The sequence below is a fragment of the Passer domesticus genome, chromosome 18, assembly GCF_036417665.1.
Source record: "Passer domesticus isolate bPasDom1 chromosome 18, bPasDom1.hap1, whole genome shotgun sequence".
Lineage (NCBI taxonomy): Eukaryota > Metazoa > Chordata > Aves > Passeriformes > Passeridae > Passer > Passer domesticus.
This window is the reverse complement of record NC_087491.1, coordinates 9,505,141-9,522,858: the sequence shown is the minus strand read 5'-3', so window position 1 is coordinate 9,522,858 and position 17,718 is coordinate 9,505,141. Positions and strand designations below refer to the sequence as shown.

General features: G+C 55.4%; 2 protein-coding genes across 2 annotated transcripts; one reads left to right on the top strand and one right to left on the bottom strand.

Annotated features, from left to right (window-relative positions):
* The first annotated feature begins 929 nt into the window (after nucleotides 1-929).
* On the top strand, nucleotides 930-6,373 carry SLC2A6 (solute carrier family 2 member 6). The gene is made up of 10 exons (XM_064393590.1): nucleotides 930-1,085; nucleotides 1,619-1,781; nucleotides 2,181-2,387; nucleotides 3,304-3,403; nucleotides 4,117-4,328; nucleotides 4,466-4,618; nucleotides 4,904-5,012; nucleotides 5,253-5,426; nucleotides 5,659-5,804; nucleotides 5,890-6,373. The coding sequence occupies exons 1-10, from the start codon at nucleotides 985-987 to the stop codon at nucleotides 6,043-6,045; spliced, it is 1,521 nt and encodes a 506-aa protein (XP_064249660.1). The 5' UTR covers nucleotides 930-984; the 3' UTR covers nucleotides 6,046-6,373.
* A 185-nt stretch (nucleotides 6,374-6,558) lies between these two features.
* On the bottom strand, nucleotides 6,559-17,601 carry CACFD1 (calcium channel flower domain containing 1). The gene is made up of 5 exons (XM_064393400.1): nucleotides 17,035-17,601; nucleotides 12,517-12,589; nucleotides 11,970-12,095; nucleotides 11,756-11,863; nucleotides 6,559-11,114 (listed from the first exon to the last, which is right to left on the bottom strand). The coding sequence occupies exons 1-5, from the start codon at nucleotides 17,159-17,161 to the stop codon at nucleotides 11,021-11,023; spliced, it is 528 nt and encodes a 175-aa protein (XP_064249470.1). The 5' UTR covers nucleotides 17,162-17,601; the 3' UTR covers nucleotides 6,559-11,020.
* Nucleotides 17,602-17,718: the final 117 nt, after the last annotated feature.

The following is a 17,718-nucleotide window of genomic DNA, read 5'->3' as shown; positions in this document are numbered from 1 at the left end:
GTGCCTGAGTCAGCTGTAAATCCCCTGCAGGATCAGACAGCAGAGGCAGCCCTTGGTGGCTGCAGAAGGAGAACCAGCTTGCACGCAGGGAAGACACAGCAGCTCCTGAGGTGGCACTGCAGCCCCCACGCAGGCTTGGGGGTGCACGTGTTCCAAAAAGCACCAAGGGGAATGATGGACACAAGAGGAGCACTGTGGTAGATTGGGGAAATAGAGCTTTTGCTAATTAAATCCAAGGGGCTTTGGGTTCAGAGCTGGCAAGACACAGACGAAGCCCTTTCCTACAGGGTGAGTTTGGACCTGCAGATGTCCCAGCACAACAGTGCCCACAAAGCCCTGAGGGGTTGGGGGAGCAGGGTGAGGGGGCAAATTCACCCATGGGCAGCCTGGAGCCCACCCAGTGTGGCAGAGATGCTGCTCTCACATTTCCCTCCTCATCACTGCCCTTCATCCCTGTTCCCTGCTCCTCGTGCTCACCCCATGTTCACCTCCCTCTGCTTTCCTCTCCTGCCTCTTCCCCACCTCTGTTCCACACTGGAAACCCTTTCCCAGGGTGGCTCTGGAGGCTCCCACAGATGGAATTTTCCCTTGTAAACAGAGACAGCACTGGGCCGGTCTGACTGGTACCAGTTCCTCAATGGGAGAGTCGTGACCTTGGCAAAGGGACATTTCTGCTGGTGAACCCAGCTCTGTGAGGACCATCCCTGCAAGTGTCACTGCAGTGGGAGGGGTTGGTGTCCGCGGGGCTGGGCAGGGTGAAGGGTGCAGGACATCTCTGTCACTGTCACCCCGTGGCTCTCCTCCTGCTGGTTTTCCTGCCCCCCCAGTTTCCTGCTGAGGGGCAGCGGGGTGTGAGCCCACGAGGCACAGATTTCTGTGATTAGGCAACGCCAGGCAGCCTCTCCCCTTTCGTTTTCAGCTGCCTCTTCTTCCCCTTCCCCTGGGCAGCCCCAGCATCCGCCCCGAGCGCAGCCCTGCACGGCCATGGAGCGCAGGGACCGTGAGCCCCTGGTCAGGAAAACGAGCTCCTCGTACCACACCTTCCCCGAGAGCGCTGCCAGGAGGCTCGACAAGGAGTACCTGAGGTGAGGAGCAGGCTGGGGCCATAGGGTGGGCAGAGGTTGGGCTGTGCCCCCCATCCCCAGGGCGGTGGGCTGGGGGCAGCTGGGGGAAGAGCTGTTCCATGTTCCTGCCATTGCTGAGCTGCTTTAAGATGGGATCTCATCCTGCCCAAGGAGGCTGGATGAGCCCACTTGGAAGCCTGATGGGTTTGGAAGCTCTTGGAAGATCTTCTGGGGGCAAGAGGTTCTGCTGGGGGCACGGGGGCTTTGAAAGAACCTTTTCCCAGTTGCTGCTGGGTCCCTGGTGCCCCCCAGCTCCAGCTTCTGCTCCAAAAAAAGCTCCAAAGATTTTCTTGCTTTGTTGAACCCCCTGAAAACTGCCTTGCACAGAGAGAAGCACTAGCACAGATAAACCCCACCAGCCCGGGGCTGTGCAGAGCCATTCCCCAGGAAAATCCCTCCGTGGGTGTCACCAGAGCCCGGCCAAGGCTGGGGGAAGCTGGGTTTAAGTTTCTGCTGGCGCCCAACACGTCCCTGTCTGTCCGTGCCTCCCTCAGGAGCCTCCACAACAAGCGGCTCTACCTGGCTGTGTTTGCCGCTGTGCTGGGCAACTTCAGCTTCGGCTTCGCCCTGGTTTATCCCTCCCCCGTCATCCCTGCCCTGGAGGCTCATCCCAGCCCTGCGCTGAGGCTGGACCAGCACACGGCGCCCTGGTTCGGGGTAAGGAGCGGGGTTATTCCTGCCAGGATGGGGCAGAGCTGGGGGATGCCAGGCTCACTCAATGCCCTGGTTTGGGATAAGGAGCAGGGATATCCCTGCCAGGGTGCGAGCAGAGCTGGGGGATGCCAGGCTCACACAGTGCCCTGGTTATAAGGAGCTGGGGGTCAGGATGGGGCAGAGCCGGGGGTGCCCGGGGGGATGCCAGGCTCATCAATGCCCTGGTTCATGGTAAGGAGCAGGGTTATCCCTGCCAGGGTGCAGGCAGAGCTAGGGGATGCCAGGCTCACTCAATGCCCTGGTTCAGGGTAAGGAGTAGGGTTATTCCTGCCAGGATGGGGCAGAGCCGGGGGTGCCCGGGGGTGCCAGGCTCACACAGCCCCTCTCTCTGCATGCCCCCAGTCGGTGTTCACGCTGGGAGCGGCGGCGGGCGGGCTCAGCACGATGCTGCTCAACGACTGCCTCGGCCGCAAGCTGAGCATCATGTTCTCGGCTCTGCCCTCGGCGCTGGGATACGCGCTGCTGGCCGGGGCCCAGGGCCTCTGGATGCTGCTGCTGGGCCGGGTGCTGACGGGCTACGCCGGCGGAGTGACCTCCGCCTCCATCCCGGTGATTGCCAGGGGAACGCGGGGCAGCGGGAGCTGGGCATGGGCTGGGGGTTGCAGGCAGGAGATGCTGAGGATGGGCTGGGGGTTGCAGGGCAGCGGGAGCTAAGGGTGGGCTGGGGGTTGCAGGGCAGGAACTGAGGGTGGGCTGGGGGTTACAGGGCAGGAGGTGCTGAAGATGTGCTGGGGGTTGCAGGGCAGGAGGAGCTGTGGATGGGCTGGGGATTGCAGGGCAGGAGATGCTATGGATCGCTGGGGATTGCAGGGCAGGAGGTGCTGAGGATGGGCTGGGGGTTACAGGGCAGGAGGTGCTGTGGATGGGCTGGAAGTTGCAGGGCAGGAGGAGCTGAGGATGGGCTGGGGGTTGCAGGGCAGGAGGAGCTGAGGATGGGCTGGATGAGCTGGGGGATGAGGCTGGGGCACCCCGCTGCTTTTCGGAGGTACCAGCAGAGCCCCAGGGCTGTCTGGGCGAGCGGGATGGGGAGGATGCAGCGGGTCAGCACCGGGGTGGGGAGGGTGTACCCGCTCTTGGTGCTGGATTTCCTGGCCTGCAGGAAAGACAAGGCAGGTCCTCAGCCCCTGCTCCTCCCAGCAGTTATTTCCTCCCAAACTGCAGGCTCGTGTTTCACAGAGAGGGGAAGGCAGGGGTTGAGTAACAGCAGGGCACCTCTTTCCAGTAACGAGTCCCTGGAGCACTTCTGGCACACCGAGGGGAGGAGGGAAGTGGTGCTGCCGGCCAGGCTGTCCTCTCCTCTGGCCAGGAGCAGCTGGACCCAGCAGGTCACCACCTGAGAGGGCAATTCCCCAGCAATTTGGGTTTCCTCCGGTCACAGGGTGTGACTGTGTGGTGCCAGAGGGCAGGAGCAGCGGGTGACAAGGGGATGTTGCAGCTCTGTGAAGTGTGTGCTGTCCCTGTGCAGGTTTACATCTCGGAGATCTCCCACCCGGGGGTCAGGGGGATGCTGGGTGCCTGTCCCCAGATCATGGCAGTGCTGGGCTCCCTCGTCCTGTATGCACTGGGCAAGTATCTCCGTGGTGTCCCAGTGTCCAGGGCAACACTGTGGGGAGGGGGAGCTTAAAATAAAATAAACAACCTTCTCAGCAGGTGAGGTCTTGTTCCCTCTGCTATATGATAAATATAAATGTATTCATTTGGTTTTTAATTTCCTAGTTTTCCATTAAGAAGTTTAGAAATTTCCCAACCTTTCTTACCTTTGTATCTACTTTCACCTTTTTGCACTTTCTAAAGTCTTTTACCTTTTTATATTCCTACAATTCCCCTGGTACCCACCACCACAGCTGTGCTGAGGGGGCTGGACAGGGTCATTCATGCTCCTTGCCCTGGTGTGTGTGCTCTGAGGGATGAATTCATAGCCCATGTGGACCTGTGGCCATCGCTGTGCCCACATACCCAGGTCCTGATGAGGTTTTGTCAGGTCTGAAGGGCAGCACACAATGATATCCCTGTGCATCTCCTGCCAGCACATGCCCTGGTTGCAGCAGGATCTTGCTGGTTACTCTCAGATTTGCTGGAATTTCCCCATATCCTACTGCTGGAAATGCTGTAATAGGAGAGAATACATTTTAAATGTATTTTTTAAATTATTATTCCTATTTTTCCTGCTAGGTTTATTAAATGAAATCCTTGGGGTGCCCAGGTGGAGGCAAGGCCAGGACACCCATTCCTGAGTGGTTTTTCTTACAGTTCTCCCCTAACTGTGCTGCTCTGGCAGGGCTGGTCCTGGACTGGCGCTGGCTGGCCGTGGCTGGGGAGGTGCCAGTGCTTGCCATGGTCCTCCTGCTCTGCTTCATGCCCAACTCGCCCCGGTTCCTGCTCTCCCAGGGCAAGGAGGAGGAGGCCCTGGGCTCCCTGTGCTGGCTGCGGGGTGAGGACACAGATTATGCCCGGGAGTATGAACAGATCAAGGACAGTGTGAGGAAACAGGTGAGGAAGCTCAGCATGGGCAGAAGTAACATGAAAACTGCAAAATCCATCCTCTGGGCAACTCCTGAGCCAGCCTCTGGATGCCAGATGGTTCCCAGAGGTGTTCTCACTTTGTGTGTCTGCCTTTGTGCCCCCAGAGCCGTCGGGTTTCCTGTGCTGAGCTCAAGGACCCCTTCCTGTACAAGCCCATCCTGATTGCGGGGGCAATGAGGTTCCTGCAGCAGCTCTCGGGGGTCACCTGCATCCTCGTGTACCTGCAGCCAATATTCAAGAAAACATCTGTCATCCTGGTGAGCCCTGGGCTTCTGCTCCTGCTCAGGCTGCCTGGGCCTTCAGTGAGGGTTGCCCAATTCCCCCACTTCCCCACAGACACAAAACCCTTTGTAAAGGACCTGCCCTGCAAAAGGCTGAGGGAGGATGGGGAGCGGGACTGGCCCCACTGTGTCCCTGCTCCTCCTCTGACTTCAGGCTCATCATCTCCAGTCTCCTGCCAGGAGAACAGCCTTGGCCAAGTCCCCAGCAGCTGCAGGCACCTGCCCCTTGCCCCAGCTCAGCTCGCCCCTGGTTTTTTGCAGAAAGCAGAGTACGATGCAGCCCTGGTGGGCCTGGTGCGTCTGTCCGCGGTGGCCATCGCTGCTGTGTCCATGGACAAGGCTGGCAGGAAGATCCTCCTCTTTGTGTCAGGTGTGGCTCTCTCCACTTCTCCCACTGTCTTCCCAAGGGAAGCTCTTATTGAAGGATTTTCAGGAGCTCTGCAAGTGTGCAGGAGTGGAAAGCTCAGCCCTGCAGGGCTCAGGAAGGGAGGCAGGGAGGTCTCCTTCCCTTGGTGGTGCTTCAGCTCCTCAGCAGGGGCATTCCCAGGAGCTTGGCACGGACAGGATCACTCACCCCTCATTCCCACTGTGCTGCTGCCTCTCTCCACAGCTGGTGTCATGTTGGTCTCCAACCTGACCATGGGGCTCTACATCCACTTTGAGCCAGCTTCTCACAACGGCACCGTGGCCAACACCACCCTGACGAGCTCTGCCAGCCTCCCTGCTGGGCCAACAAACTACATCACCCTCATCCCCCTCCTGGCAACCATGTTCTTCATCATGGGTAGGTGCAGAGAGCACAGGGCTGGCCACCAGCCAGGGAAGGGTGTTTCTCATCCAAGGCAGGGGGATGTGGAGCAAGGAGCTGAGTTTGGAGGTGGAAGGAAGGCAGATGTCCCTGGAAGAGCAAGAAAGGGGGCATTGAAGTCACTTTGGGAGGGATAATGATTGCTCAGGGTTCTCCTGCACTCCTCAGTGACCTTCAAAGGCTGATCCCCTTCCCTCCTCCCCTGCAGGTTACGCCATGGGCTGGGGCCCCATCACTTGGCTGCTGATGTCAGAGATCCTCCCTCTCAAAGCCCGTGGGGTGGCCTCGGGCCTCTGTGTGGTCGTGAGCTGGCTGACAGCCTTCACCCTGACCCAGTTCTTCCTCCCAGTCGTGGTGGGTACTGCCTGGGGGTGTCCAGCAGCCCCTCCCCAGCCCCTCTCTGCACCAGCTCACAGCTGCTTTCTGCCCCACTTTCCAGAACGCCTTCGGCCTCGAGGTGCCCTTCCTGTTCTTCGCTGTCATCAGTGCTGGGAACATCTTATTCACAGGCTGCTGTGTCCCTGAAACCAAAGGCAGGTCCCTGGAGCAGATTGAGGCCTTTTTCAGGACTGGCCGGAGGTCCTTCCTGAGGTAGGAGCTGCCCTTGCCCAGGCTGAGGGCAAAGCAAACTTGTGCTGCTGGACGTGGAGGCTGGAGCTCCCTGTGGGAGAGGAAGGGGCAGCAGTGATCATCTTGCTCTGGCTGTAGAAGTTGCCAGCTGGAACTTTACCTTCTCCTCCTGTCACCCAACACTACCTGTCACCCCTTGGGGTGGGAGCAGGTCACCAGCAGGGCCAGGCTGGAGATAAAGGTGTCCTGGAAGAATAAGTGTGGACAGGAGACTGTGGTTGCCCTTTGCTCAGCAGCCTGAGGGTCTGGGGGCTTGTCTGGAGCTGAGTTTGCTGCTGGAGCTGTTCTGGCAAAAGCTCATCATGTAGCTGCAAGAATAAAACAGTTTTGCCTCCAACTGCAAGACATTGCCTTGATTTGCAGGGAAGGGAGGGATGGGAGAGGCAGAGCAGGACTGTGGCAAGGGGACCACAGCAGCCTGCAGCTCCCCAGAGGAGTCTCAGGCACTCAAGGATCATAAAAGAGGCAGAGCCAGATCTTTTGTATCAAAAGCTGCCACATTTTATTGCTCTAAAAACACACATTACACTAGAAGCCTAGAGTAAGACCAAATACAGCTCACAAAGAAAACCCAGGACAAAAGAATGGGAACAGACAAACATCCAGCTGTAGTGCAAGTGATTCCCTGTGGGAAAGACACAGTGAGTACTGACAACACTTTGTGCTGGGGTGGGTCCTTCCCACCCTGGGGTTTGACCCAGCCACAAAGAGGGAGGTGGATGTGCCTCCACCTCCATCACTTTGAGATTTCAACTGCATAGTTAGTAGCAAATCAGTCTTACCCCTTTCCTGTGTGTGTCCTGCAAGATTAAGAACCTTTTACAATTATTTTTTAGAGTTAACCCGAGGTAAAACAGCTGCAGGAGGTGGTTATGGCTGTGAGGAACAAATGGCCTTGCTCACCCTGACTCCTCCCAAAAGGGCAGAAGCACAAAGGCTGAGCTGGGACACAAGCATGTGTCCACACAAAGCTGTGCCCAAGCATTTGTCCAAGCTCCTGAAATGCACTTGGCACCCTGAGGGCTGTTCCTGGGACATTCCTGCTGTCCTGAGGAAGCAGGGGGTAAAACAGCATGTTTGAGCCAGCCCTCCAGATGTGCCAGCTGCCACTCTGATCTCCTGCAGCAGGAGATGAGAAATCACCTAAGAGAAGATGTGCTTTATCACAGCATTAATTTAAAACAGCCTAGGACAGAGTGAGAGAGGTGGGCCAAAATAAAAAACACAGAAAACATTCACTATTAAACCTACCCTTTGCTGCTGAGACCCTTTTCCAGAAAGATGTTCAGCCCTGGCTGGGACACAACTTTTTCTAAGCATGGCCTGACTACAAGAGGTCTCAAGAGCCTCTGGTTTCCACTGACTTTCTGAAGACCAGGATTTCTGGCAGCCCTGTGCTCGAGCATTCTCTTTCTCACAGGGCTATGGACCAGCTCTTGATATCTTCACTTCAGTGAAACCCTTCCCTGAAGACAGTGGATGTTTTTTTCCTGAGGAAAAAAATGACAGAGATGAATTGAGCTTCCCAGGGCTCAGCCTAAGGAGGAAATGCCCCACTAGGAAACGAGGTTGGGCTCCAGCTCCTGAGAGAACCTCACTGGAGGAGCATTTTCTGAGTGACCTCCTTCCTCCAGCACAGTGAGTCCAGGGCTTTTGCTACAACGTTTGGAGTGTGAGAAATCACAGTGGCTCTTTCCAGAGGTAGAATGGTGTTTTTATTCACTGCACACAGAGAGAATCAGTGGGTGTTACATGAGCAGCTCCTGCCCAGAGCAGCGAGCTCTGCCCTGCTCTCCACACCCCGTGGGCAGCCCCAGGGGACACTGAGCCACCACACACGAGTGGCAGAGGCATGGAAGAGTGGCACAGTGCATAGAACTGCCCTGGTGACTGGTGTGTGACAGGCCACTGCTCCCCAGGGCTCCTGCCACCCTCGGTGCCAGCAGCTCGCTGTCCTCAGCGTGTCACCCCCTGAGCCCTGACATCACCTCCTTGCCAAGGCCTGGAGAGCAGGCCCTGCTGCACAGAGCCCCTCTGGATCCATCCCTCCTGCATGCCCTCAGCAGGGGTTGGGTGCAGCCTGTGAAACCTCCCAGAGCAGGGTTTGAGCTTCATTTGTCCTTGCACAGCTCCAAGCACCCCGAGGGTGCCTCTAAACACAACTAACAACCACCATGCACTGGCATTAACTACTGTGACTCTACTCTAAAGCTCCTTCCTATCTCCATCAAACAGGCCCACACGGGGGTGAGACCATCCTCTCACTGTCACTACAGCTCTTACAAGCTGTCACCAAGCCTGTCTGCCACGCTGGCAGCACCTGCCTTGGTTCCAGCTGCACCAGACAGCCAAAATTCCCAAGAGTTCCTGCTCAGACGGGCCCCTGTAGGAGTCACCACCCTTGGGGACACCTCCAGTGGTGACAGACACTTCCCTGTGGCCAAAGGCTCCAGCTCAGCTCTTTCAGGGCAGTCCCTGAGGCCCATTTTCAGCTCGCTGAGCTTTGCCACCCGCTCATGGTGGCAGATTGGTGCAGATTTCTCCCTTGCCTCAGCCCCAGGGTCAGACCCTGCTGCCACAAAACACCATGACAGCCCTGCTGGGACTTCTGCCTGGGTGCCAAGGAGCAGAGAGTGCCCTGCAGGTGCCCTGGAGCAGCACCCACCTGCCCCAGCCCCAGGGACCATGGCAGGGAGTGGCAGATGAGGGTCCCACCAGCTCTGTGCTTCCTCAGAGCACCCTGGAAGTCTCAGCCCTTGAGCTCTGCTTTGCCTTTGGCCTCCTGACACTAAAGCTACTGCAGCACTACTCACAGAGCAAAGCTGTCCCTACCACTGACATGCATCAGTCTGCAACATTCCTCTACTAAACACTACAGAACTCCCCACACCCCCCTGAAATCAAAGCACGTGCCCATTCCTGAGGCAGGACTCTGCCCGTGCAGCACCCAGAGGTTATTCCCTCTGGAGAACCCCCCATTCCTCCTGCATTCCCCCCCTGCAGGCATTGCATTCAGCACCAGGGATCAGCCAAAGGCTGGGGGCTCCAAACCAGCACAGTTTTGAGGGGAAAAAAGCTGCTTTTGTGGGAAAAAAACCCAGACTGGTGGTGCCTGCTCTGCATCCCAGACACGGGATCCCAGTTCAAAGGTGGGGGGAAAGGGGCTTTGCACAAAAAGGGTGCAGGAAAAAAAAATCCCACATCCAGGAAATCCTGGCTGGTGGGAATCCTCCCAGCTCCAGGGAAGAAGCAGCAGCTCACAGGAGCCAGCAGCTTGGGGAAGGGCAGGGTTTAAGGAGAGTTTTCAGCATGGACAGACCCCTCTGACAGACAGACAGCTCTCAGCCTCCAGCAGCATTTCTCAGAGCACAGCACAACCCCTCTGTACCCAAGGATTCAAACAGGGACACACAGTGCTGGTGGCTGTCCCAGTCCAGCATTTACAGCCCAGTTTTCCTCCTTTCTCTCTCCCAGAAGAGGGGGAAAACACAGTTTGTCAAGCTTGTGGCCCAGAAGAAAACAAAGGGGTCAAAGGACAGCACACTTTTTTTGGAAGAGTCTGAGAAACACTCTGAAGGCTGAAATTGGATTTTGCAGCAGCCAGGGTTCAGAGACCCCTGGTGAAATGAGGCAGCCCTGTGAAGGACAGGAAACAGAGCACTCCTTTCTCCTATATCCAGAGAAAATGAGTCCCATTAAAGTACTTAAATAACTAGAAATAAATTATTCCCCTTTTTCCTAATCAAAACAAAAACCAACCATATAAAAATCAAATAAATTAAAATCCCCAGGAGAAACTGGGATGAGAAGAGGGGGATCTGGGCTCAGTGAGCAGTTTTGTACTGCATGGTACAAAGCAAACAGAAAATACAATGTGAAAACCACAGAAAGAACTTGGAATAGCAAAGTAAAACATCCCAGCTGTCCACACTGAAATGGTGCAGCCTCCTCTCTGCTTGCACAGGGAAGTTGTGCCACCTTCCCATACAAAACCAGCTCAGGATTGATGCAGAAAACCACAATCCCAAAGACCAGGCGAGCAGAGCAGGTCCCTTCATGGAGGGATGCAGGAGCAGAGTCCCAGGCTCACGAGGCAGGAATGCTCCTGCACATCACACCAGCAAAAAATCCCACTTAGCTCAAGAAACAGCACCCTTTTCAGCTGTGGTACAGCAAATATTGTTTCCCTTCTGCCCCAGTAAAAGAGTGAAGCTTAAGAAAAGTGCCCTTATTAAGACAAAGTAATTAATTCTCATAATTCAAGTAAGTAGCAGTCACTGCCTGTAGCTGTGTCCAGAGGAAGCAGGGACTGTGCTTTGGAGGTCCCAGGATCTGCCCAGCAGCTCTGGCAGCTCCCCTGCCGAGATGGATTTTATCTTTAGATGAATTTTTGCTGGAAATCCTTTCCCATGCAGTAATGCCTCCAGTGCTTGGTCCCGTAATTAAAACAGTGGAAGAAGACCAAGGTTAAGCACCAGGGGGTTTTAGGTGTTGTACCTGGGAAGGGCCATCCCAGGGAGTGTTCCTAAACACGTGGAACCTGCACTGGCAGGTCCTCTGTCCCTCCTCACCCATCCAGAGGGCAGTCCAAAAAATAATAAAAAGGCTGGGAAAGCAGCACTCAGAGAGCCAGCACCTCTGCTGGCCAGAAAATATTGGAAAAAAAATTCTTTTTGCAAGCAAAAAGAAAATAAAAGATTAAAAAATAGGGGCACAGTTTGGGTTGAGGTTTGAGGAGAGAAGGAACGACGTGCTGAGGTCTGGCTGCTGGAGTGAGGAGAGGACACAGCCTGCCCCAGCCCCTGAGATTTCCAGTTGCTGCAGTGTCCAGGGAAATCGTGGTGTAGCAGGGAGTGGAGAGGACAGAGGGAAGGGCAGAGTGGATTTCCACATCTTCACCATCTCAGTGTCCAGGAGATGCTACCCTGAGCTCGTGTCCTTCAGAGAGCCTGTCCCTCCAGGCTCCCCGTGAGCTTCTCTTCATCCATCTGCCTCTGCTGCTGGTGGATCCGGGCGTAGGAGATGGCATCTCCCCTGTGGAGAGAAGGGACAGCGTGGGGTGAAGAAACGTGTTTCCTACTGGTGCACCACAGCAGTGGGGATGGCAGGGACTGGCCCAGCTGGGGCCTGGCTCTCCATGCTGAGGGACTCCAGGGGTCAAACCACGCTTGCTGGCCCTCCCCAGTCTCCAAAGCTGCTCTCTGCCCTAGAGCTGGGCCCATCCACCCAACAGCTGCGGACAGAAGAGTGGGACCCTCAGAACTGCCAAACTCCCAAACTCAGCAGCTCCCTGTGGAGAGAAGGGACAGTGTGGGGATGGCAGGGACTGTCCCAGCTGGGGCCTGGCTCTCCATGCCAAGGGATTCCAAGTTCAAACTATGCTTGCTGGCCCTTCCCGACCCCCAAAACTGCTCTCTGCCCCAGGGCTAGACCCATCCACCCAACAGCTGCAGACAGAAGAGTGGGACCCTCAGAACTGCCAAATCTCAGAGCTTCAGCAGCCCCAGGACCTTCCCTCGCAGGGCTCTGACGTGAGGGAGATTTCTCTGGCCGCGTCCACACCTCAGCACGGGTTGTGCACGAGGAAAGCACAGCCTTAGGGAGGCAGATGGAGCAGGGCCTGGAGCTCCATCTGCCCCTTCCCTGCCCTCCACGAGCAGCTGGATCTCCCTTACTTCTTTCCGAGGGCCGACAGGCCGTAGAGCACGCCAGTGGCGAAGGCGATGGCATTGCCCAGCAGCGTGGTCAGCGTCAGGCTCAGCATGACGGGGAACACGGCCATCCTGGAAGACAGGGCCGGCCCTCAGAGCAGGGCCCCGCTCCCCACGGGGTGCAGGGGTGCTCTTTCCCCAGGATGTGCCCACCATGAGCCCCCAGGAGCATCCTCACCCGCAGTAGAAAGCTGCTTTCTGCCAGGCCCGCAGCCGGTCGGCCCTGGCGGCCACGGCGTTGGCGAACTCGATGAACTGGCAGCAGAAAGGGGCCTCGCACAGGAACAGCACGAAGGCGTTCAGCCTCCAGAGAGAGAAAAGCAGAGTTAATGCTGCTTTTAGGCACCACATGGGGGTCATCAATGCCCCCCAGGCCCACAGAGAGCAGATACTCCATGCTCCGTGCAGGTGGAGGGAATGGTGAGGCTGGGCCCTGCTCTGCTCCCCCCAGTTCTTGATAATTTCCAAATTTCCAAGCCCTGCAGCCCCAGATTAATTTTGGACAAGGATATCTCAGTATTTACCTAAAAATGCATAAAGAAATAATATAAATAGAATAAACCTAACATCCAACCTGCCCGATGGAGCAAAGTCTGGCAATTCCCAGAGCCTGATGGATGTTTTACTCCCATCCACTGCCCAAGCAGGGCAGCCTTGCCCCCCTCAATGTGTCTGGTTAACAAATGTCTCCCTCCCAGCAAGAAAAGGAAAATAAACCTGCTCACATCATCCACACGCCGGCTGCAATGTTCAGGGGGTTGATGGTGACACAGTTCCAGAGACCAGCAAAGGCACAGGCTGGAAAGAGAGAGGCTTTCAGTGACCACCATGACCAACCCTGCGTGCCCTTGGCCAGCACAGGATGGTGGATGGAAAAGTCTGGTGGCCCAAAAGGAGTCTGGAATGCAGGGAAGAGCCCTCCTCTGGTATCCTTTTGCAATGGGTGCTGCTCCAACAATTATTTCCCTTGTGTAGAACAATATTTGCTTCCACATGGAGTCCAGGATGTGCACCTGGATTTTATGTTCCAAGGTAGACAAGCAGTGCCAGCAGGTTCCACCTCTGAGCAGCACAGGGCAAGTTCAGCAGAAATATGACTTTCACACAGGAAAATAATAAATACAGCAGAGGTGAACCCAGCACCTGCCACTCACTGCTGGTTCTGTACAGCTTCACCAGAGATGGGCAGAAAAGAGCCAAGTTTGGGTCTCCACTAACACAAAAAGAAGTGAATAAAGCCCAAAATAGCCCCAGTGCTCCTGGCTCTGTAACTCAGGGAGAGGAACCAGGAAGCAGTGACTGAGCTGAGCTGCATCCACCTCTCTGCTGCCTCATTAAACTTGCAGAGTGTTCCTGGCACCTGATCCGGCCCCTTCCCTCTGCCAGGGCCAGGGCTGGCACCAGGAACTCGAGCCCAGCTGGGAGGGCAGGAGACACACACCCAGCAAACATCATCACACTGCAAAACTCCACCTCACATGGATCCTATACCCTTTAAAGGCTGTCTTGGGGGTGATGGAGAGCAGCAGAGCCTCTCTCTCTGAGGATGAGACCAGCCCTGGATTGAGGATTTTGGGTGTCTGCTGAGGGGATCCCTGAGCAGAGATGCTGTGAGCAGCCCTGACCTTCAAAAGCCTGGCACATGCTTGCAAGGTTTCTTTTAAGCAGTCACTGCTGAATCCTCAAAGTTCCTTTAAAAATAGTTATCCTTGTTTACCAGGCTGGGAAGCAGAATTGCAGGCAATGACAGGACAGACTGAAGGTCATCCCATGAGCAAGGGACCTCCTGGTCTTAGGAAATTCCAAAAATGTTATTTTTTAACACTTTCTAGAACTAGGTCCACAGGACCCAAAATCTTTTGGAGAGTCCTGCAAGAACAAGATCAGCTGGCAGAGGGGATATTCCAGAGGCTGTGCTAATATCCGTGCTCCAAGGGCACTTCTCACCCTCCCACCCCACAGGTTCCAGTGTCACTGTCCCCACACTGCAGGGGAAACTGAGGCACGGGGGTGGGGTGATCTGTTCATGGTCACAGGTGCAACCAATGGCCAGCAGGATTTCTGGGAGCTGTGGGCAGCATGGGGAGCAGGGCACAACCAGGGGGTTCTAATTCCCTGTGACCACCAAACCCTTGGGTGCTGATGGAAGAGGAGCTCGGGGTATGCACCCCAGGCTCGTGGCACTCGTTGTCCCCCAGGAAAGGACATTCCTGACAATAATTCTGAGTGACTTTCTGGCACTTTATAATTAGCAGAGCAGCAAAACCTCTCAGCTATCCCCAAAACACAGCCAGGGCTGGGGCAGGACCCTGCCTTGCTGAGCAGCACAGCAGAGCAGAGTGGTCCAGGCAGCTCCCAGCAGGTCTCCACCACACAACAAACCAAGGGAAGCAGGATGTTCTTTTCCAAGCAAGTTTGTTTTGTTTTTTTTCCCCTAATCAAACCAACCAGGGGTTGTTTTGCCAGGTTTCTGGTGTGGTTTTGTCCCCAAGCATTCCAAAACAGCCCTGCAGCAGTCCTGGCTCAGCAACCAGCCTGGTTGCCAGAGGACTAATGACCCAGGAAGCAGAGCTGAGAGAGCCCCACGTCAGCAGGAGCAGCAGGAAAGGAGTCAAAGGTCTGGGATCACAGGAGCACTGCCCCCAGAGCTGCTGCCAACAGCCACAGAACAACTCAGTGACCTTGGGTCTCCTTTGCAGAGCTGCTTGTCCCTCACAGCCTGGTACATCCTTGTCCCACCGGGGCAGGAGCTGATCCCACCCCTGCCAAGGCAAAGATTTCTTTTTAAAATATTTTCTTTTCGAGCAGAGGCCTCACAACAGGGTTAAAATGCAGATAATGCTCCGTGGCACGTAAGCCATGGGAGACAGACAGTTCTGCCATTTGTTTAACTGCTGTCCCATCTCGAGTCCCTGAGGAAGCACAAATAACTGGGAGCTAAAATGAGGGGGAAGGACACCCTTCCCTACAAAGGCTCTATTCATTTCCAGCAGCTGGTCACTGTCCTCAACACAAGCCTATTTTTGCTCCTAGAGTGTTTTACAAAAGCCACAGACTCTCCTCGTCCCATTACAAACAGGAACACAAGGAGAGAAGGGACTTGGCCAAGGTCACCAAGCCAGCATGTGCAGGAGCCAGAAAGGGATCCTGAGCCTTGTCTGTCTGGTTCTTGCTCCAGCCCTTGGATTTTTCTGGCTGAAGCAAGCTGTGGCTGCAGGTGTTTGCATGTGGCAGATGTTGTCTGCTGGTCTCACCTCCACTAACGAAGTTTCTCTTCCTTTCTGAGGGAATTTTTCCTTCTGTAAGAAATAATCCAGCCCTGTAGCAGCATTACAATCCAGTTGCTCACAACCCTTATAAATTAGTTCTGTTCTTTCACAGCAAGCTCTGAGAAGAATAGCAAACTCCAGCCTTGCTGGTTTATTCATCACCTCTTCTCCAAACCATCCACCTTCAACAAGGTGATGCTGAACAAGCAGCATTTTGAAGAGGAATGTTGGTAGTATGGGTGGTTGTTTTTTCCACAATCCCCCTTTTCCCTGTTCATAAAGAGAGTTTGTGCCTCATTCTCTGCCTGATAAAGAGAGAGTCAGGGCTCCAGAGCCAGCTGTCACTCCCCAAATCTTTGGCAAACCCTGTTAAGAACCTGACTCTTCTTCCAAAAGCTTCTCCCAGACTCACCCAAAGACATAAAACTCTCATCTTTCCTGTAAAAACAAGCCACGAGGTCGCAGAGCCGTGAACAAAAGGTTGGGAAAATAATCCAAGTATAATTCAGCTGCTTTGAAACACAAAGACAGAGAGGGAAAAAGAAGAAATTTGCACTTTCAAGCCACTCACAAGCTGCTGCAGCATGAGGCTGGCAGTGCCACCAGCATGACCCACCAGCTCTTCACCCTCCATCCACATCACCCCGAGCTCTGCACGGGATAAAACTGCAGGAAAAGTGCTGAGGCTCCTGCTACAGCCACAGCCCGTGGGAAAGAAGCTGCTCCTCTGAACCCCCACCTGGGACCTGCTCCACAGACACTTCCCAGCTGGTTCTCCTGGCTGCTGGCCGGGCCAGGAGCGCGGGGGCCTCCGGCAGGGCACGGGGTGTTCAGAGCAGTCCCACCAAATCCTGTCACACCTCCAGGATTTCAGCACCTAGCACATGGAACGGTGAGAGCAGCACATGTTTTACCAGCCCAGCCAAAAAGAGCTTTCAGGAGCACAGTGATACCACAGGGTGCAAATGTCAGCTCCAAAAACATCGTGGGGTTGTGCAGCCCAGCCCCAAGACAAAAGGCAGGCAGGGGGAGAGGGTGATCAGACACAAAGCTCCAGCTGATGGAATAAATCAGGGCTGATTGCACTGGCTGAGAAACCTTCTTGTTTAACTTGTGGACCTGAAGCAGGAGAAATTCTCCATCCTGTGCTCTGCAGGAGATCAGACTAAGCGGTCATAACAGTCCCTCCTGCTTTTAAGAGCTATTAATCTCTCCACAGAATGTAGCAAAACAGCACTCCAGGACAGGCTGATTTCTGGCAAAGTTGCTGAGACTCTTTCCCTGGGAAAATTTTTTTCAGCAGCAGGTAATTCTGAGCTCAGCCAACTCACTCTGGGTCTGCAGCTCTGCTCTCTGTGTCCTACCAAACCCCTTAAAAGCACACAGCACAAACCAAAACCATTCTTCACCTTCAGTAAAACCACGGGCAGGCCTTCTGCAATCAGCAACAGGAGCAATGGGAAACATGCTCTGACAGTGAGGATGGAGGGGAAAAAAACAAGTTGTAGGAACATATGAACACTCAAAAGTCAAGTAGGATAAACCAAACCCTGTGGCCACTCTTCCAGCCCTGACCTGACCACCATGAGCCTGGTGCTCATAGTAAAATAATCTAATTTGCCTGGCAGGCACCAGGGCTCAGCTGCTGCTCCCATCACTGCCAGGGAGTGCCACTTGCAAGAAGAACCTCGGGGATTTGCAGATTGCCCCGTGACGTCCCCGCTGCCGGGTGCCAAAGTTCAGCAGGCTCAGTGAGCACAGAGCACATCCCTCGTGGGCAGCTGAGCCCACCCTGCTGCAGGCACAGCCACGGCTCTCCCTCCTGCCCCAAACACAGCAAACCAAGAGCTGGCACCGACCCATCACCCCAAAACCCCTTCATGGCACAGCCAGCGTGACCCCACAGCGCTGGCAGGACCCCGGGATGAGCAGTGTCATGCAGGAGGGGGCTCAGAGAGGGGAGAGGATACTCACACATGCCCCCGATGACCCCGGCAATCCTGCAGAGCCACCTGTACCACCAGGTCATGCCCTCATCGGCGTCTGCTGCCTCGGGGGCTGCTGCTGCTGCTGCTGGGAGCTGCTCATCCTGCGAGCTCATCTCCCCCCGCTGCCGGGGGCTCAGCGCCCTGCTGCCCACCTGAGCCCCCAGGTGTCACCCCCTGCTCCAGCCAGCCCCGGGGACAGCCCCTAAAGGCAGGCCTGGGCCTGTCCCCGTGTCCCCATGCAGGGCTGGCACCCCAGGGCTGACAATGGAGGGTGGCTGGCTGCAGGGCGGTGATGCCAGCGGGCCTGGAGCTGCTCCACGGCTCTCTCCAGCTGCATTGTGGGTCCCCCCCGGCAGCAGGCAGGGCTTTGCCTTTGATGTCACTCGCATTAAAAGGCTGTGGGCAGAGCTCTGCTGCTCATATTCATCAGCACAGGCACCGCCACGCACCTCACACCAGCTCTGGACGGCCCTGGGAACAACTGGGTGTTGTTATCCAGGCAAGCCTTAAAAATTCACTGTTCCTTAGTGATCCCAGCGATCCTTAACATTTAGTGATCCTAGTGATCCTTAACATTTAGTGATCCTAGTGATCCTTAGTGATCCTAGTGATTCTTAACATTTAGTGATCCTAGTGATCCTTAGTGATCCTAGTGATTCTTAACATTTAG